At 36.4% G+C, this 18,115-nt stretch overlaps 1 protein-coding gene across 4 annotated transcripts in view; it reads right to left on the minus strand.

Annotated features, from left to right (window-relative positions):
* Positions 1 to 13,262: 13,262 nt before the first annotated feature.
* LOC117421231 (WD repeat-containing protein 7-like) overlaps positions 13,263 to 18,115 on the minus strand; it is a 217,864-nt gene continuing 213,011 nt past the window's right edge. For all 4 annotated transcript variants that reach the window (XM_059024567.1, XM_059024573.1, XM_059024571.1 and 1 more), the window contains one exon: positions 13,263 to 17,051. In XM_059024567.1, the coding sequence (XP_058880550.1) occupies positions 16,848 to 17,051 (204 nt within the window). In that variant the 3' untranslated portion in view covers positions 13,263 to 16,847. The remainder of the gene's footprint in view (positions 17,052 to 18,115) is intronic.

The raw sequence follows: 18,115 nt of genomic DNA on the forward strand, positions 1-18,115 counted from the left end.
AAAGGTGAAAAGGTGAAAGGTTAGTGTGTTAACCTCCTAAATCAAACAGCAGAAAGCAAGACATAGGTTTCCATTAATTTGCCCAACAATATGAAACACAACAGTACACATATCACGAGGGTCTATTCAATAGATCTTCATGGTGATGGCTCTAAATACCACCTTCTATTTATTTAAATCATTCAAACAGGAACCCACCTGGTGTTTTAGTTCTGCATATAGAAATGCACTTCAGAGACTACTGTGCACTCGTAGTTTTTTTCATTATCTTGGTATACCAATTTTAGTGATCTAAACAGTGTTAGTAATAGACCCCCATATGATACGCTCAGGAGTGTCTGCCCTCTGTTAACTATAGTTCCTTGCCAGAGGGTTTAGTGCCTGAAACAGAATGGTATCAGATTTCAGGCCTCCATCACAAGCTGGTTCATGTGATTGAGTTGATGCACTTGTAACAGGGCTGGTGTGAGCACACACTACGCAAACAGGTTTCTTAAACAATGCACAAAGACCCAGGCTCATTGGCACAAGCAATTATAGCGCTTTCAGGGAGCAGAAGAATATGCTACATGCCCAGGTTGTGGAACATAACCTTGAGATATAAACAGGAACCTGGACTGACAAAAGAGACCGTTCATACCTGTTCTTCCTATGATGCAGTAGTGTATAAGGTGATGCAAGATGGTAACACAATAATGAGAACATAACTCTTAAAAAAACAAAGCATGAAAGTACAAAACCAGTCACATAATCTTTGCTTAAAGAAACCAGCAGCAAACTTTATGTAATCCATCCAAACAGCTAAAAAAAAACACTGACTCTCAGACTCCCAGCCGGCAGAAGCTATGTCGCTTTGAGCACCTACAGGGACTGGCATGGGGCACTGAAGAGAGATCAGGTTCCCAGAAATATTGCAGTATAAAAACCATACCCAAGAAGAACAGTATTTTGTTACAAGTTTATCTTGCTTTGCTCATGCTTATTCCCGTCTAAACCTCTGCAGAAAAAAATAGATCCCCTCTGAGTACAGGTAGATGGAGCATGCTAGTCGGTAGTGACCTGAACAGACTGGAATACTTTCAACACTAATTGAATTGAGTGCTACTGTAATACTGTACAACTGGTAACAAAAAACAACAGCCGTGTAGTGCAGTTTATGGCACTGGAACTGCAGACATACATATATGACACACCTTAAGAAGAAAATATTATTATTACAGAATATGCTGAATTGAAATTATTTGATTCCAGTTAGCTCGGACATTATCCAGAAGGTTTGTGTAACACGGTGGAGGCTGGGTGCAAACTGGCGACCCTGCATACAGCAAGTGAGTGTTTTACCTCATCTCATCTCTGCGACAGGGGTCAGAATCCGGAACAGCAGTGCCCATTACATTTGTTCTATTTTTTTTTTTTTTGTAATAATTATGCTAATAAATAACCAGTTTTATGATAATTGCCAAGACTTGGACAAAGCGAAATGTTAAATAATACCTCCTAATGTTACTGATAAGAGAATACATCCATTGGGCTGTTCAATTGCACAATGCAATTCAAGTTATGTAACATTCTGGTCCTATGGCGCTAAATTTGTGACTACAATTTATTTCTTTCAGGCCTTTTAGTATTTAATAATGCAACTTTATAATGAGCATGGTCAAAAACTGGGAAGCAAATGATGGACGCAATGCTGATACTGTAGAACAAGAAAAATAAGACAGCTTTTAAATTTAGTTCAGCAGGTCACAAGGTTATATTATCCTAATGCTGGTCTGACCTGCCTGGAGTGGGTCACTTGTCGTCTTTGTTAATATGAACTGCACAATTTGAAAGGGGGGTCAGCCAGCAGGATATTATCTGTGAGAATATACAAACATATAATATTATTGTTAATGAATGAATGTTCGAATAGCCTTGTTATTTGCATATCAAGCATATTACAATGGTAAGAGTATAGTGTAATTCTTATAAAATCCATATTTAAATCCTATAACTACAATTTAAATGACATCAAGCCAAAGTTATTTATCATGGTGTCAACAGCCTCTGTTAGTGTGCCCTTAGAGATTTAAGATAGGGCTATCAAGTGCTAGGTTGCATAAGTACGTTACTTTACCACAATTAATATACTGATAGTTTTAACACCCGTGCAATGGAGTATTGCTGGCCATTGATACAACAGTGTTGTTTCTTGCTAGTTTTATATAAGTAACATTTCAGTTATATTTTTCTGTCATACAGAACAAACACCCTTAGATTCCTTTGTTAGTTGTGTTTTATGCAAAGTTCATCCTAATTAATCAAAAACCATTAACTGCTTAATAAAAATGTTATAACCTTATAAAGCACTAAAACAGTGGATTAGAAAATCCTATACAAAAACAGCATTATTATTATTTCACACGATGTGAAATTCCACATATGGTGCAGGTAAATACAGCAGTGGGGAAGCATTTTATAGTATCTCCATGTAGGAAGTTGGGGGTGAAGAGAAGTCGGAAATGTGGAAATGCACTGAATAATGGAGAATTATTCTCCACCCCCCTCTCTGTAAATCGTATTATGCACTATCAGTGTACCAGTGGGTGATGGGGACAATAGTTACCAGTAACGCTCTTTTTCCTGTGCTTCATTTTAATCATTCAAAAAGCTCAATGTTTAGGAAGATAGGACACTAAACAACTGACCATAGTCCCATGTGGCCCTGACTTTTGACCCCAGTGTCATGGCCTGTGACCCCTCTCCCCACCCCCAGCAAAACCAGATTGAATCTGATCCCATTATAAAAATCCAACTATATCCCATCATAAATCTTTCTGTTTAGCTCTATCTCTGTTTAATGACTAGTCCATAATATTCAGCTAGGATGTACTCTTGATTTATTCATTCTCTCTCTCTAATGAATCTGTAGAGTTAAAGATGCTGCATCATTATTATGAGACATTAACAGATTGAAATAATCACAATGCATATTCAATACTCTAAATCAATGAAATGTTCAATACAAAAAACGATTTTATTTTCATTGCAGCATACATTTATATTTAAGAAGAAGAAGAAGAAGAAGAAGAAGAAGAAGAAGAAGAAGAAGAAGAAGAAGAAGATGATGATTTGGGTGAAAGGTGTTCTGTGCTACAATCATTTTCAGTATTACTTGATAATAATATTCTTCATCTTAAAGTTCCATTCAGCTATATTGAAATATTTTGCACGGATTAATAGCAGCAGTTTGGAGTAGTGGTTAGGGCTCTGGACTCTTAACCAGAGGGTTGTGGGTTCAATCCCAAACACTGCTGCTGTACCCTTGAGCAAGGTACTTTACCTAGATTGCTCTAGTAAAAACCCAACTGTATAAATGGGTAATTGTATGTAAAAATAATGTGATAACTTGTAACAATTGTAAGTCACCCTGGATAAGGGCATCAGCTAAGAAATAAATAATAATAATAATAATAATAATTCATGTGCCTTCTCATAATGAATGTCAAGAAATTAAAAAAAAAAATAATAATAACTGAACACAATTAAATAGAGCATGTAATACCTAATACCTAAATTAAACTTTATGACTTAGATATATATATAAACAAAAATATCTATCAAATAAATACAACTGTCTAAAGAGATTATTTTAAGCAGAAGGAATTTTAAACTTTTTTGTTTTTGGTTTTGGTTTTTCAAAATTAATATTTGTTTATAAAGCTTACAACACAAAAACCCCAAAATCTACATAAATATGTATGGAATGATAAATATGTATGGAATAACAACAACAATAACAATACTGCTACTAATAATAATAATAATCTTTTAGTTTCATAAACTATAAATAACACGTCTACAATCAAATAAAATGCTAGAATGCTGGTGTTAAAAGCTACCCTAGTTATACATACAAAATGATAAATAACAATAAATAATCTAATTTGAGCAACGGCTTTCTGTGAGGAGAGATCTGGACATTGTATCCTGTAGGCCTAATTGTGGGTATTCTAGGGCTTTAAATGATCGGTAGGCCGTGAGTTTAAAAACATAAAAAAAACAATACAGATTAAATGCTGTAAATAAAGTTATCCGTACCATAATCTAGAACAGATGATGCATTACAAATACTTTTCTGTAAAAGAGGCATTACGCGGCGGAAACAAATTCAAAATATATTTTGTAAGGTGATTCCGCACCCTTTTTTGCCGTAACGATTATTAGGCCTAATGAATAACAATGGCACTTAGCAGAGATGAGATTTTAAACAAATATAACAGATTGATAAAATTCTTGAGCCTGACACAAAATTACAAATGCTAGACAGCCAACAAAATCAATTGTGTCCTGTTCCCATCTGTGAGACACCTGACTCCATGAAAATAATTGATTTTCAGAGGAAAAGTTCCCAGGAAAATAATAATACAATAATTAATAAAACAAATAAGTATTATTTTAAGTAGTTTTTTCCCACAAATCTCTTTCCCATATATATATATATATATATATATATATATATATATATATATATATATATATATATATATATATATATAGTAGTGATGGCATTAGATATTATTTATTTTGTCATAAAATTAATCCTTGCAACAATTACAACCTGTTACATTGAAATTACATTTTTGTTTAATATGTGTGGAATAAGGGGTTATCATCTATATCTTGATTACAACCTGTACACTAACTCCCAGTAAATAAATAAATAAAACAAAATCTTGTAAAATGTAGTATTAGTACAGGTTATGTGGCAATGTCTTTTGTATAAAAAACAAAACAAAAAAACAAGCTGTCACACCCCTGAGGGGACATTCAGTTTTACTGTTTTCTTTCCAAACTTTACCTCATAAAATCATTTTTATTGTAGACCCGATTAAATCATGCTTCTGCAAGCTGCATTGACATCTGCCAGTGTTAGTCAGTCATCCAAACCACTAATCCCCAGATCCTGCACTGCCCCAATATACAAGCAAAGGGGTAAAGTGAATTATTTACATGTGGATTATGTAATAAAGGTAAACTGGTCAAATAACTCACTTTAGTCAATGCAGTTGTTTGCCTCAATTTCCCTGCATTTAAAAACTACTATATAAAAGATTAAAACATGTTAACATGTTAATACTACTACTACTAGAGAATTGCTTTATATACTTGGCTTTTAATTTAAGTTAACACATTTCATTTAAATGTGTTATCTGACAAACATGTGTGAATTCAATGTTGTCTATACTTAAAAATTTTACATTAATGGATACTCTTACTTAAATGCTTACTACAAGAAAGTAAGCAATGAGGTGTTGCTAGGATGCTTGCTGTGAAGTGGATCTGTGCCATGTCTAACTGTGTACCTTCTATTGCCAAAAAAACCCTGAAGAAAATACTACTACTAGTACCAATAATAATAATAATAATAATAATAATAATAATAATAATAATAATAAAGAAAAAATATATCAAAGCTGATAAAGTTTGCACTTGATAACAAGTGATTGTATAATATTATCCATAGACAAACCATTACAACCATTGAAATAAGAATGTGTTTAAGAAGCATACACAAACATGCATACAGGGAGTAAAATAATGTTGGCTATCTACTACTAGGATTTTTACAGAACAACCATCAAGGTTAATTGAATGTACTGGTAAGTTAATAAATAGGGGTCAGTTGGTCAGCCACACTGTGAAAGACTGTATCAGCATAGTAAATGTAAAGTGTTCTGTATTTTACCATAAGAACTAAGCATACGAGAGGCAGCATGCTTTCTAAGACCTCTGTTTATTTACAACATTGGTGTGATTTAAAGTATCTACAATGTCGTTGTCTGCTTTGTCTCTTTAATATTTTATAGACTGTTTGTAGTAATATAAATATCCAAAGCAAAGTAAAGGTGTAATATGGGAATTGCCTGTTAGGTGGCAGTAATTCCTTCAGGCTGATTTGTTCATGTATCATGTAATTCAACAGTATCCCTGACCTGCTTTAGTTTAGAGTGGTAAGATTGACTGTAGCTATCTTGAGATACATCTAACCTCTGTCAAGATGGCTACCAAAGTACCTCCCCCCTAGAGCACAGCACAACTACCTTCATCTGCTCAGACACAATAGAGATAGAACCCATTGTTTACACCATCTCAAAAGGAGTTAGCAGTGTTTTTACTGGCACAATGGGCCCTGAAATCTGTGTGGTTCAGTGGGTAGCTATACCATCTGCTAATTCCCTGTAGTATGCCATCTAGTCTCTGTGCTGCAGTGTACCAGCCCTCTCAAAGCTAGGGAAACAGATAAGTAGATTGAGGTAAAAATCAAAGGACGAAGAAAGAAAAGTGCTGGGGAGCTGAGATAGGTGCCTTCGGTTTGCAGCAGATGCAGACTTCAATCAATAAAATCAATAGCTAATGTTCGCTGACTGTAAAATGGTTAAAGAGGTTGCTGGCGAGTGACCATATGATGGATGGCCAGTGGGTACTAGGACTGCAGAAAGGTCAGAGGTGACTATCACCTTGAGATAGAATCTACAGCTGGCCCTCTTCCTACTGGACACTGATTGGGGTCGTAAGAGTGGCTTCTGTCAGCCTTCTGGCACATCCTAAGGAGCTGGATGACCACTAGCTGTTTTTTAAAAGATACAGCATTCCTTTTCCCTCATTTATTTGCTTTGTAACATGCTGATTTGCTCACTTCATCAAAATGCCAGTAAAGACACCATCCTTTCTGGGAATGGCAAAGTCAGCCTTGTTGCCCTATAGATTAAGCAAGGATATTGTAATTAATTTAGAACTGATCAATAGCTACCGATAGGTAAACGCTATAGGGTTGATATAAGCAAAGGTTTAGATAACATTCAGTAGAAATGTTTTGGTTATTTCTTTGTTAAAGGATCACAACCATAATTCCGTACTTCACACCACACAATGTTCAGTGTGTCTACAGGAAGATATGTACCTTAAAATATTAGATTTTACAGTATTTAAGATCATGGCCTATGGAGAAATATGGGGTCTGAGATCATCTTAGGCCCCCATACTGTTAAGAAAATTCAGGGGTAGATGTACTAAGGTGGGCCCGTCGCATCGCAAACATACCACAATTTGCATTTTCATAGGAGGCTGTGTGGTCCAGTGGTTAAAGAAAAGGGCTTGTATCCAGGAGGTCCCCATTTCAAATCCCACCTCAGCCACTGACTCATTGTGTGACCCTGAGCAAGTCACTTAACCTCCTTGTGCTCCGTCTTTCGGGTGAGACGTAATTGTAAGTGACTCTGCAGCTGATGCATAGTTCACACACCCTAGTCTCTGTAAGTCGCCTTGGATAAAGGCATCTGCTAAATAAACAAATAATAATAATACTAATTTTTGTTGTGACACTTAGCATTTTGTCGCATGCACGAAGAGAAAATATGTTAATGAAGAGAGCCGCAAATGTATTTGTTGCATCTTCATAGTGAGATCTCTAGCATTTCACATTGTGAGAGTCGTGCGACATTGTTCAAATAAATAGCGGGACTTAAGTTGTGGTTTGCTGCAGCAGAGGGTGCCCAAAGGGTAACATCTATAGCACAACTGGCAACGAGAAAAAGCGGACTGGGAAATGCCAAATTGATGCAATTGTAAGAGTCGCAATTGTCGGCATCTCATTGTAATATTTGAGAACCGTCATTTGCACTATCTTTGGCCCTTTTTGCAAATTTATGCAGGAACACTCATAATTACATATTCATCTAAGTCTGAACCACAAAGAAAAACTGCTGCCACAAAGCATTCCCTAGAAAGTCACTAACAGCATTGTGCATGTTTAGTACATTTCACCCAAGACTTCCGACTCGTTTGCAACAGAGTAAGGATTTAACAAAACTAAAAAGAATGAGTCAGGATGAAATATCCAATGATTTTTGCCATTTATAAATCACAGTAAGCTGAATCTTAGGAACATTGATGTGACTGCAGATTTTCACACAGGTTGCAGCATGGTGATGGTTGAGCTGTAGCTGTGATTGGCTGTGACCAATCACAGTTACCACAGCCTGTCAGTGCCAGCTCTTGGCCAATAAGTATTTGGCTTCATTAAAGTGATCACCCCCTTACCATTTGATTTATGAATTGCATATCTCCAGGAACCTGCTGCTGTTGCCCTTGATTAAATATAGCTACAGTACCTTCCTCCACCCAGGGTTCCACTTCCTCCAAGCATGGTTTTTACCATTCTTTTTTTTTTTTACCATGGTATTCCTAAGACTTTTTTGAGGCTTGATCTGGGTGTAAAAAGACCCTTCCAAATGAGTTTAATACAGCTGTTCAACATTAATTCACTGACTGTTCTTGCAGTTCTTGTTTAGCACACAGTGCCAGCTGGTGGAACAATTTTGTATCTGTGGTATTTTAGAATTCGACTTTTGCATATCACAGTGTGAACCTTTGTCCGAATGTGGCAAATGTGGCACATGTCAAAACTCTCTGCACAGCCCTATTAAATATCTATGTGTGTGAGTGTGCTGATGAGGGGGGCTGTGGTCAGCTGATGATGTAGCAGAAGTCGATATAAGCCTGGATGGTATCTTTAAAGTTTACCACTGTATTTTTGAAAGACATTTTTGCACTTTCCCCATGGTTATGCTATGCATTTACCATAGCTTACTCTGGTAGGTATGTTTTTTTAATATGTTTTACCATACCTCTCTGTGCTTTACAATGCTTACATATCTTTTATTACACTTTGCTATGCTTTTACTATGTGAAACTTGTATAAGGGTACACCAGGAGTCATGTGAGTGGACATAGAACCCAACCATACATATGTGTGATGATCTGTTACTATAGATGTAGTGAGGAGTCTTGTTTCTTATTTCTCTGTGCAAAAGTTATATAGATTTAACTTTTAACCATGATTGTTTTTTGCACTTGTGTATTTTGAAAATAATATGGATGGGTTTATCCTGGTTAAATAAATACATTGACAATTGAAATATCCACAATACTATCACCAGCACCCTCCTTTCTATGGTCACTTGCTGACACCCAAGTCTTGTAGTACTGTGTCCACACTTAAGTGGTCCTTATCCATGTACTGACCCAGACTACCCTGCTCCTGTGCTTTATCTTAATACAGGAAATAAAATAGAATTATATTTTTCTCCTTATCAGCAGCCCAGCTGTGGCTTGCAGCAACATGATTGGTAATAATTTCCTAGTTCTTTTTTGTTCTCTCCCTTGGGGTAAAGCCACATTTCCTCACAAAGGAAAGCCACTCCCCTCCCATCATCACCAAACCCCTGGAAAACCCTTTCTGCATCGCCTGGATCAGATTAGACACCATCTGAAATGTCAGCGCTGGATTTGAGCTGGCTGACTTCAGTGAAGCCAGAAGCACACTGATATGCTAAGGCACCACACTGGGCATGGCTTTTTCATTTCCAGAATCAGAGGGAGGACATGTTTCAGTTGAAACTGTTCCATGCTGTCATTATACTGATCAAAGTGGTGACACCAAAACTTAAAACCTTTTTATGATGAGTAGTTGCTACTATTCAATAACATTTTTGATTCGGGAAAGAAAGTATGGGCAAATCCACAGTAACAACTCAGTTGAGGGATAAACAACCAGTTTTATTAAAATAAATAATGCTTTAAGCCTCACAAACAACTCAAATGGCTGGTTTTAGACCCGATAGCACTTTGTCTTGGAATTTAGGTAAGATAGTCTGAGATTAATAGTAGAACATGTTGAATCATTGATGAAATCATCTAGTTCTTTGCTTTACTGGTACTGCATTCAAACATTTTTTGTTGTTGTTTATCCCATACTGAAATACCTGTGTTTAGTGTTTTAACATTCCAATATGTAATGTAGAGTTTATAATGAAATATTTGAAAAGAATGGAATCCCACTGTTTTGATATTCATTTACTTTGCCACTGACCTTTGGTATTTGTGCTTATTGACGCTCTTTCTCTCCCTGCACCATTGTGTAGAAACACCTTGAAGTGTCAAGCTTTAAGAATGACTCCCTTTTTTCTCTTTCTCTTTTGTTGTGTGGATTAGCTTGGCCTTGTCAAAACACATGCTCTAGTTAGAGGCTAGAAATATTTCCCATCTGACTCCAAAGTATTGATTTTTCAGCATCAGCCACGTCTCTCAACTGCAGGGACGAAAGGTGAAAGTTCAGCCTGCAGTGGCTAGCTTTACCTTCCTATTAGTCATGTCCTTTCCAGGCATTTCCCGCTGATATGTCCTCTGATCCTGAGTGAAAGACAGTTACTAGCCTATTATTATATCACACTGGGTCAGGTCATGATGTTTAATGCATTCACAGGCTCTACTTAATCAGCCTGCTTTGGTCATTAAAGCAAACCTTTTACACTCTTGCATTGCAACCAGCCAAACTGCCATTAAACATTTTAAAACTGAAAACTGATTTAAGATTTCTGTATAACTTTAGGAAATCTTCCGATATTTCAAGGTTTAAGCCTATGTTGTGAGGAGTGAGGCCCAAACAAAACTGAAAAATGGTCAGACAAAAAAACCACGTACTGAAAGCGAAAAATCCATGATGATGAAAGCACAGCTTATTAAACATTTAAAACTGATATCTGATCATAACTCTTAAACCAAGCAAGTCCTGAGGAATGGGCACAATGCAGCCTATGCCTAATTCTCAATTATGCTGATCAGCAAAAGGAACTATTCATGTAGAGTACAATTTGATATTTGGTCAATACGATTTTCATTACTTATCTTGCGTACAAAAATCTAACTGGAAAACATTAACAGGTCACACACAACTAAATAAAGTGTCAGTGTTTCAAGTGACCACTCCTAAGCCAATTGAGAAAATCACAAATTGGGTATAAATAGGCTAGTTATACCATTGAGCTATACTGTTTATATACAGCTCAATAAAATCTACAGGATCTCCCCAATAAGAGCGAGGACGTTTAAGGGAATATTTATAGGTCTGATAGTTTAACCAAAAAAGTTTACTATTGCACATATACAGACGTGCTCAAATTTGTTGGTACCCTTACAGCTCATTGAAATAATGCTTCATTCCTCCTGAAAAGTGATGAAATTAAAAGCTATTTTATCATGTATACTTGCATGCCTTTGGTATGTCATAGAATAAAGCAAAGAAGCTGTGAAAAGAGATTAATTATTGCTTATTCTACAAAGATATTCTAAAATGGCCTGGACACATTTGTTGGTACCCCTTAGAAAAGATAATAAATAATTGGATTATAGTGATATTTCAAACTAATTAGTTTCTTTAATTAGTATCACACATGCCTCTAATCTTGTAATCAGTCATTCAGCCTATTTAAATGGAGAAAAGTAGTCACTGTGCTGTTTGGTATCATTGTGTGCACCACACCAGAGAAAGCAAAGGAGAGAGTTGTCTGAGGAGATCAGAAAGAAAATAATAGACAAGCATGGTAAAGGTAAAGGCTACAAGACCATCTCCAAGCAGCTTGATGTTCCTGTGACAACAGTTGCAAATATTATTAAGAAGTTTAAGGTCTATGGAACTGTAGCCAACCTCCCTGGGCGCGGCCGCAAGAGGAAAATCGACCCCAGATTGAACAGAAGGATAGTGCGAATGGAAGAAAAAGAACCAAGGATAACTGCCAAAGAGATACAAGCTGAACTCCAAGGTGAAGGTACGTCAGTTTCTGATCGCACCATCCGTCGCTTTTTGAGCGAAAGTGGGCTCCATGGAAGAAGACCCAGGAGGACTCCACTCTTGACAGAAAAACATAAAAAAGTCAGACTGGAATTTGCTAAAATGTATATTGACAAGCCACAATCCTTCTGGGAGAATGTCCTTTGGACAGATGAGTCAAAACTGGAGCTTTTTGGCAAGTCACATAAGCTCTATGTTCACAGACGAAAAAATGAAGCTTTCAAAGAAAAGAACACCATACCTACAGTGAAACATAGAGGAGGCTCGGTTATGTTTTGGGGCTGCTTTGCTGCGCCTGGCACAGGGTGCCTTGAATCTGTGCAGGGCACAATGAAATCTCAAGACTATCAAGGCATTCTGGAGCGAAACGTACTGCTCAGTGTCAGAAAGCTCTGTCTCAGTCGCAGGTCATGGGTCCTCCAACAGGATAATGACCCAAAACACACAGCTAAAAGCACCCAAGAATGGATAAGAACAAAACATTGGACTATTCTGAAGTGGCCTTCTATGAGTCCTGATCTGAATCCTATCGAACATCTATGGAAAGAGCTGAAACTTGCAGTCTGGAGAAGGCACCCATCAAACCTGAGACAGCTGGAGCAGTTTGCTCAGGAAGAGTGGGCCAAACTACTGTTAACAGGTGCAGAAGTCTCATTGAGAGCTACAGAAAACGTTTGATTGCAGTGATTGCCTCTAAAGGTTGTGCAACAGAATATTAGGTTAGCGGCCCCATCATTTTTGTCCATGCCATTTTCATTTGTTTTCTTATTTACAATATTATGTTGAATAAAAAATCAAAAGCAAAGTCTGATTTCTATTAAATAAACAATGGTGGATGCCAATTACTTTTGTCAGTTTCAAGTTATTTCAGAGAAAATTGTGCATTCTTCGTTTTTTGTGGAGGGGTACCAACAAATTTGAGCACGTCTGTACTTCTGAAGTAAGTTTCCACGATACAATATTACTATTTCTATATATTTACTTATGTAACAGTGAGAAGTTAGGCGCAACAGGAATAATTATCATTATATGAGTTTTTGTATTTTTTTAAACACATTAAACTGCTGTCCGGACCACTCGATTACTCCGTCTCTATAGTCTATATGATGTTTGTGTACATATTATTTTGTAAACCGCAAATAGTAATTTATTTTAAAAGAAAATATTCATACAATAAACCACTTAAAGAAATAGGATAATTAGGTGTAGGCTACATAAAGTCATAGACCACAACGTAGTTTACAAATACATTTAAAAAAAAAAAAAAAATGTTACTTGCATGTCTCTTTTACTCCCTAATATTAATATTCCTAATAAAATAACACAGTATCTTTGAAAAAAAACATCAAAGTGCTATTTAAAATAAAACTTGAAACTAATTATTCTACAATAATGATATATTAGTGCTGGCATTACTTGTCAAACAGGAAGCTTTCTGCCGAGCACCGCACGTCACTCAGATCTGGACGGAAACATACCCTTCACAGGACATTTTTGGTGCACCAGGAAATCACGTCAGAGGAAAAAAATGCAGTTTACTGTAAAGTTCGTTATGCCTAATAAAGAAAACTGGGGTGTTTGGATGCAAAGGAGATATATCATGATTTTAATGTTCAAACAGCAAGTAAGAGACGAAACATTACATCCAAGAAAAGGTGAAATATGTACAAAACAAAGATAAGCACAACAAAAGTAAACTTTGATACCTAATAATATTTACTTTAAGCTACATTGACTTTTGGATGTAGGTTCACTGTTTGCTGCCTGCTTTCCCAGTGTGATTGTGGGGTGACTTTTCATTACTATTGAGTTTTTTTCAGTCTGTAAATTCTAGCTATATGTATCTCGTTGCTACTCAGGCCAGAAAAGCACATTTCAAAGCACATTGACTGCTTAGAAATAAGATGTGTGACTGGTTGCATGAAGGGCACAATATTGTGAAATATTATGTACGTTTCGTTTATATTTATTTTATTTGAACACGGGTGTACACACAACATAAAGTAACATAACATTTACAGTACTTATTCAGTAAAATCATAGATAGCCCAGATACACACACACACACACACAATATTGCCATGCACAGTGAAGTGTCTTCCATAGCTACTACTGTATATTATCATATGAGTATTATCATGTAATGTCACATCTCAAACAAATATATTGACAATAAAGCCACTTATATATCTACATTTACAAGGACAGTTCCAAATACAGTAATAACAAATCAATAACACACTAAAAGCTTACACAGGAGTGACAATACAAATTTGACTTTGAGAGCTGAGCATTAACAATGCAAAGGTGCAGGGTCTGAGAGTACAACTGTGGGGATTTTCCTTTCAGCATCTGTTTGGAATAATGCAGAGAGCTTGTAATTAACTTTGTATAGAACTGCATTTTGAGAGATGTTGCAAGAAGGTGGAGATGATGTACAGGACTTGGGATTTTCATATTGGTTAATTTGTTGAAAATTAATTTTGCAATTAAATGTGCCCATCTTACAGTACATTCTGACCAAACAACATTTGCTATGATTAATACTGGTTTATCAGGTAATTTCTTCAGCCATTGAGCTGTTAAAATTGATATTGGTTTGTATGAATATCCATTTTAATTTAAATAGTTTTATTGTTCAGCTCCTGTACCAAATCACTATTTACAAATGCAGTCTATGGTAAGGATGCCTATATGGTAGGAAACAGCCCTCATAAAATACTGAGAAAAATCAATTAAGAAATGTAAATTCTGGCAAGATATCTAACTTAGTTTTATGCTGTTCGGGTCAGAAATGTAATTGGTTTGGAGTTTCACTGACAGCGTATAGCTAAAGCCTAGTTTTCAGGATACTGTACATAATATTAAAACTTCCAAATTTGTCCAACTACAATATGGACTGACTTTCAATGGGTAAATGGCAGCAGCACACTTTGCAAAACTGATTTCATTTACTGCAGCAGTGAAAGCTGTTACAATAAACAGGTGCCTTGAGAACTTTACCGTTGATATCAGCTACATTTCATCTGTGAGTGGCAAGTGTAAATGGTGTATTCTTTCCTGTTGTTGGTATTATCTCTAGGGGAGAGGAACTTGACAGGATTGCTAAGAGGGAATTTGCAGTCCTATAAGTAGCCATAGGATTCAGGCAGCTCAGCCTGTTTGGCATGTCTGCCACCTTTCCTGGTGCTGCCTGTTGTTGATGTCAATGATGGTTGGGTTACAAAGTCAAAGGAAATGGAAAGTTGGTGATGAAATAAAGATGTAAACATATGGCTACAGTAATATTTGCTTCTGTTAGGTTATGACCTCAAGTTCAGTTGCTTCTGCAACATTCCCCACCTCCTTAATTTATACACAGCTGCAAAACGGGATAAACAAACCAATGTGGTTCTACCCCCTGGACGGTGCAGAAAGGTTTGAAAAACATATCCAGCCTTCCCGTGCAACCTGACATTTGGTTAACGTGGTGAATTTGCATTGGGTTGTAGGTGTAGAGCATGAAGTGATATGATCATAATATTAGCACTGGCATTCTAATCTGGAAAGGGTGGTGATGAATATAGTACCCATTTAAAAAGGGGAGTTTAAGACACATACAACACATCTGTAGTTACAATAAACTTGCTGAACTGCAGTTTATTCAACCTTATTTAGAAAGCGGCCTTACAATAGTTCAGCTTTACATGGAAAGTATGCATATTTATACCACAGCTAAGCATCACTATTGAATTGCATTCAGTGACAGAATAGGCTTATTTTAAGTGATATTATATCTTAAATTCTCAATTAGTATTCAACAATTATATAGAACAAAAGATAACAAGTCAAGCTCCAGACATCTTAATTGCAGAGCCTGGTTTCTTCCAGAATATTTTCTTTATGCTCGATGATTGCTAACCCACTTCATGGTGAACAATTTGGTTTTGAATATATCAAACCATTCTTAATCCTTCCAATCAACTGACATCAGCAGTGATAGCCGAACTGGACTGTTTCTCAGAACAGCAGTGAAAAAACAAGTGGTAAACTTTTAGAAAAAATATTAAACAATTGCATCATCATTTTTTTTTCTGCAGATTCTTGTTGAACAGGGATACAATCTCGAAAGGATTAGATAGACAACCTGAAAATAGTCAGGAAAACTAAACTCAGAGAAAACTAAAGAAAACATCAGAGGAGTGATACAAGACTTGTAAGAAAATGGTTATGCTCATGAGATGTAAATGTAGCCTTAGTTATTACCTTTAATGTAGCCCTATTTTTAAGTAGTGAATTATCTGCTAATTAAAACAATGGCATAATGATGTAAAAAATATTGTTTGCTTTGCTTTCAGGAGTTATAAGCCTTTCTGAACTTTTGTTAAACTTGAAGCTTTGCTCAAAACAAGGGCATTCACAGCAAACACATTCTTACAGAACCTTGCTTGATTGTTACTATACACCTAGAAAGGAAAAAAGCAGCAGCTTTCTGCATTCGATCAGTGTCCCAAGAATGAAATAATTCCTACCTTTGCTAACATGAAGTGCGAGAAGCTGCAGAAGAAAGCAGCTCAAGGTATTGCATGACATGGAAGAAAGCAGATTAATCATATCTGATCCGTCACAGGGTGGCTATATATTACTTTTGAAATACACATTTTGCATTAATGCTCAACTGCCTCAGCAATAGATGGACAACCGAGAACTAAATATATGTATTGTTTCACATGGTGCCATTGATGGGATTTCATCTATTAACAATAAAAACAAATCATAACTTAAGATTACATAGCACAGATGAGTCTAGATCACAAGTAACTTGTGCAGTCTTGATAATATTTTATATAATTTGATATGCTTTTTTTTTTTACATGTACCTTTATTGATGACCACTTTCTTTTGCATTTTTCTTATTCTCTACAATTATCATTGCCCCTTTCTTTTTCTTTTTTCGAATGAAATTTTTTTTTAAACCAATTTACAGTAAAACCTGAACGAAAGACCATTTGTATAAGACTGTCTATAAACGACAACTTTTAGTCTCTGAAACAGGTTTGAAAGTATATTTAACCTTAAAAAAATTATAACCTTGATGTAAACAACCAAAAAGTGCAAACACTATTTTCTAGACTACATGGTCGGCGAGGACCACAGCCTGCGGTTCCTGTGATGATTTAGTGGTCTTGCCCGGTCCTCAGACCATGAAACGGTGCTCCTTGCCATCGTGGACCATCAGGATGACATTGCGGTTGGAGGTCCAGATCAGTCGTGCCAGCTTTAGTGCATTCTGGGAGCCGGGGGAGACGGGCTGGACTGGAGGAACCTGGTATGTTTTAATACAGCGCAGCTGAGGGGCAGAGTTCAGCATGCCAATGCTCCCCAGTAATGATGTGTTCATCTAGGAAAAAAAACAAACAAAACAAAAGAGAATGCATAGCAATATGTAAGGTCATTTTTTGTGTATTTACAGCTTTTTCTTCTGCTTTGCTTTATTCACAAGATGATTTTATTCAAATAATGTATTATTAAGAAAAAATACACACTGGTATGAAGTATGCACGCAGTTAATTATGGGAATAACATGGCCAATACTCATAATGTGGCAAAGTGACCTATCTACATACAACTGTATCCTTTTTGTCTATATGAAATTAGTGCCAATTAAAAGGTAAAAACCTCAGACTGCCAAATCTTGCAAAATATTGTGATATTTTGTTTGTCAACTGAAGAAAAAGCCTCCAGAAAATATACTTTTTAAATACAATCCTTAATCCTCTTTATAAAAGCTGCCAACCAGAGCCATAATAAGAGGGAAATGCCAAGCACAGGTCCCAGGAAGTCATGCATGTATTATTTCCATATTGGGTAGTCTTTAATTGAGACAAGAAAGGTGGCCCAATACTGATATACTGGACATTTATGTAATTAATGAGGATTGGTTTTTCCAGCAGGACAATGCTCCATGCCACACAACCAGGTCAATCAAGGTGTGGATGGAGGACCACCAGATCAAGACCCTGTCATGGCCAGCCCAATCTCCAGACCTGAACCCCATTGAAAACCTCTGGAATGTGATCAAGAGGAAGATGGATGGTCACAAGCCATCAAACAAAGCCGAGCTGCTTGAATATTTGCGCCAGGAGTGGCATAAAGTCACCCAACATCAATGTGAAAGACTGGTGGAGAGCATGCCAAGACGCATGAAAGCTGTGCTTGAAAATCAGGGTTATTCCACCAAATATTGATTTCTGAACTCTTCCTAAGTTAAAACATTAGTATTGTGTTGTTTAAAAATGAATATGAACTTATTTTCTTTGCATTATTCGAGGTCTGACAACACTGCATCTTTTTTGTTATTTTGACCAGTTGTCATTTTCTGCAAATAAATGCTCTAAATGACAATATTTTTATTTGGAATTTGGGAGAAATGTTGTCAGTAGTTTATAGAATAAAACAAAAATG

The sequence above is a fragment of the Acipenser ruthenus genome, chromosome 1 (genome assembly GCF_902713425.1).
Source record: "Acipenser ruthenus chromosome 1, fAciRut3.2 maternal haplotype, whole genome shotgun sequence".
Taxonomy (NCBI): domain Eukaryota; kingdom Metazoa; phylum Chordata; class Actinopteri; order Acipenseriformes; family Acipenseridae; genus Acipenser; species Acipenser ruthenus.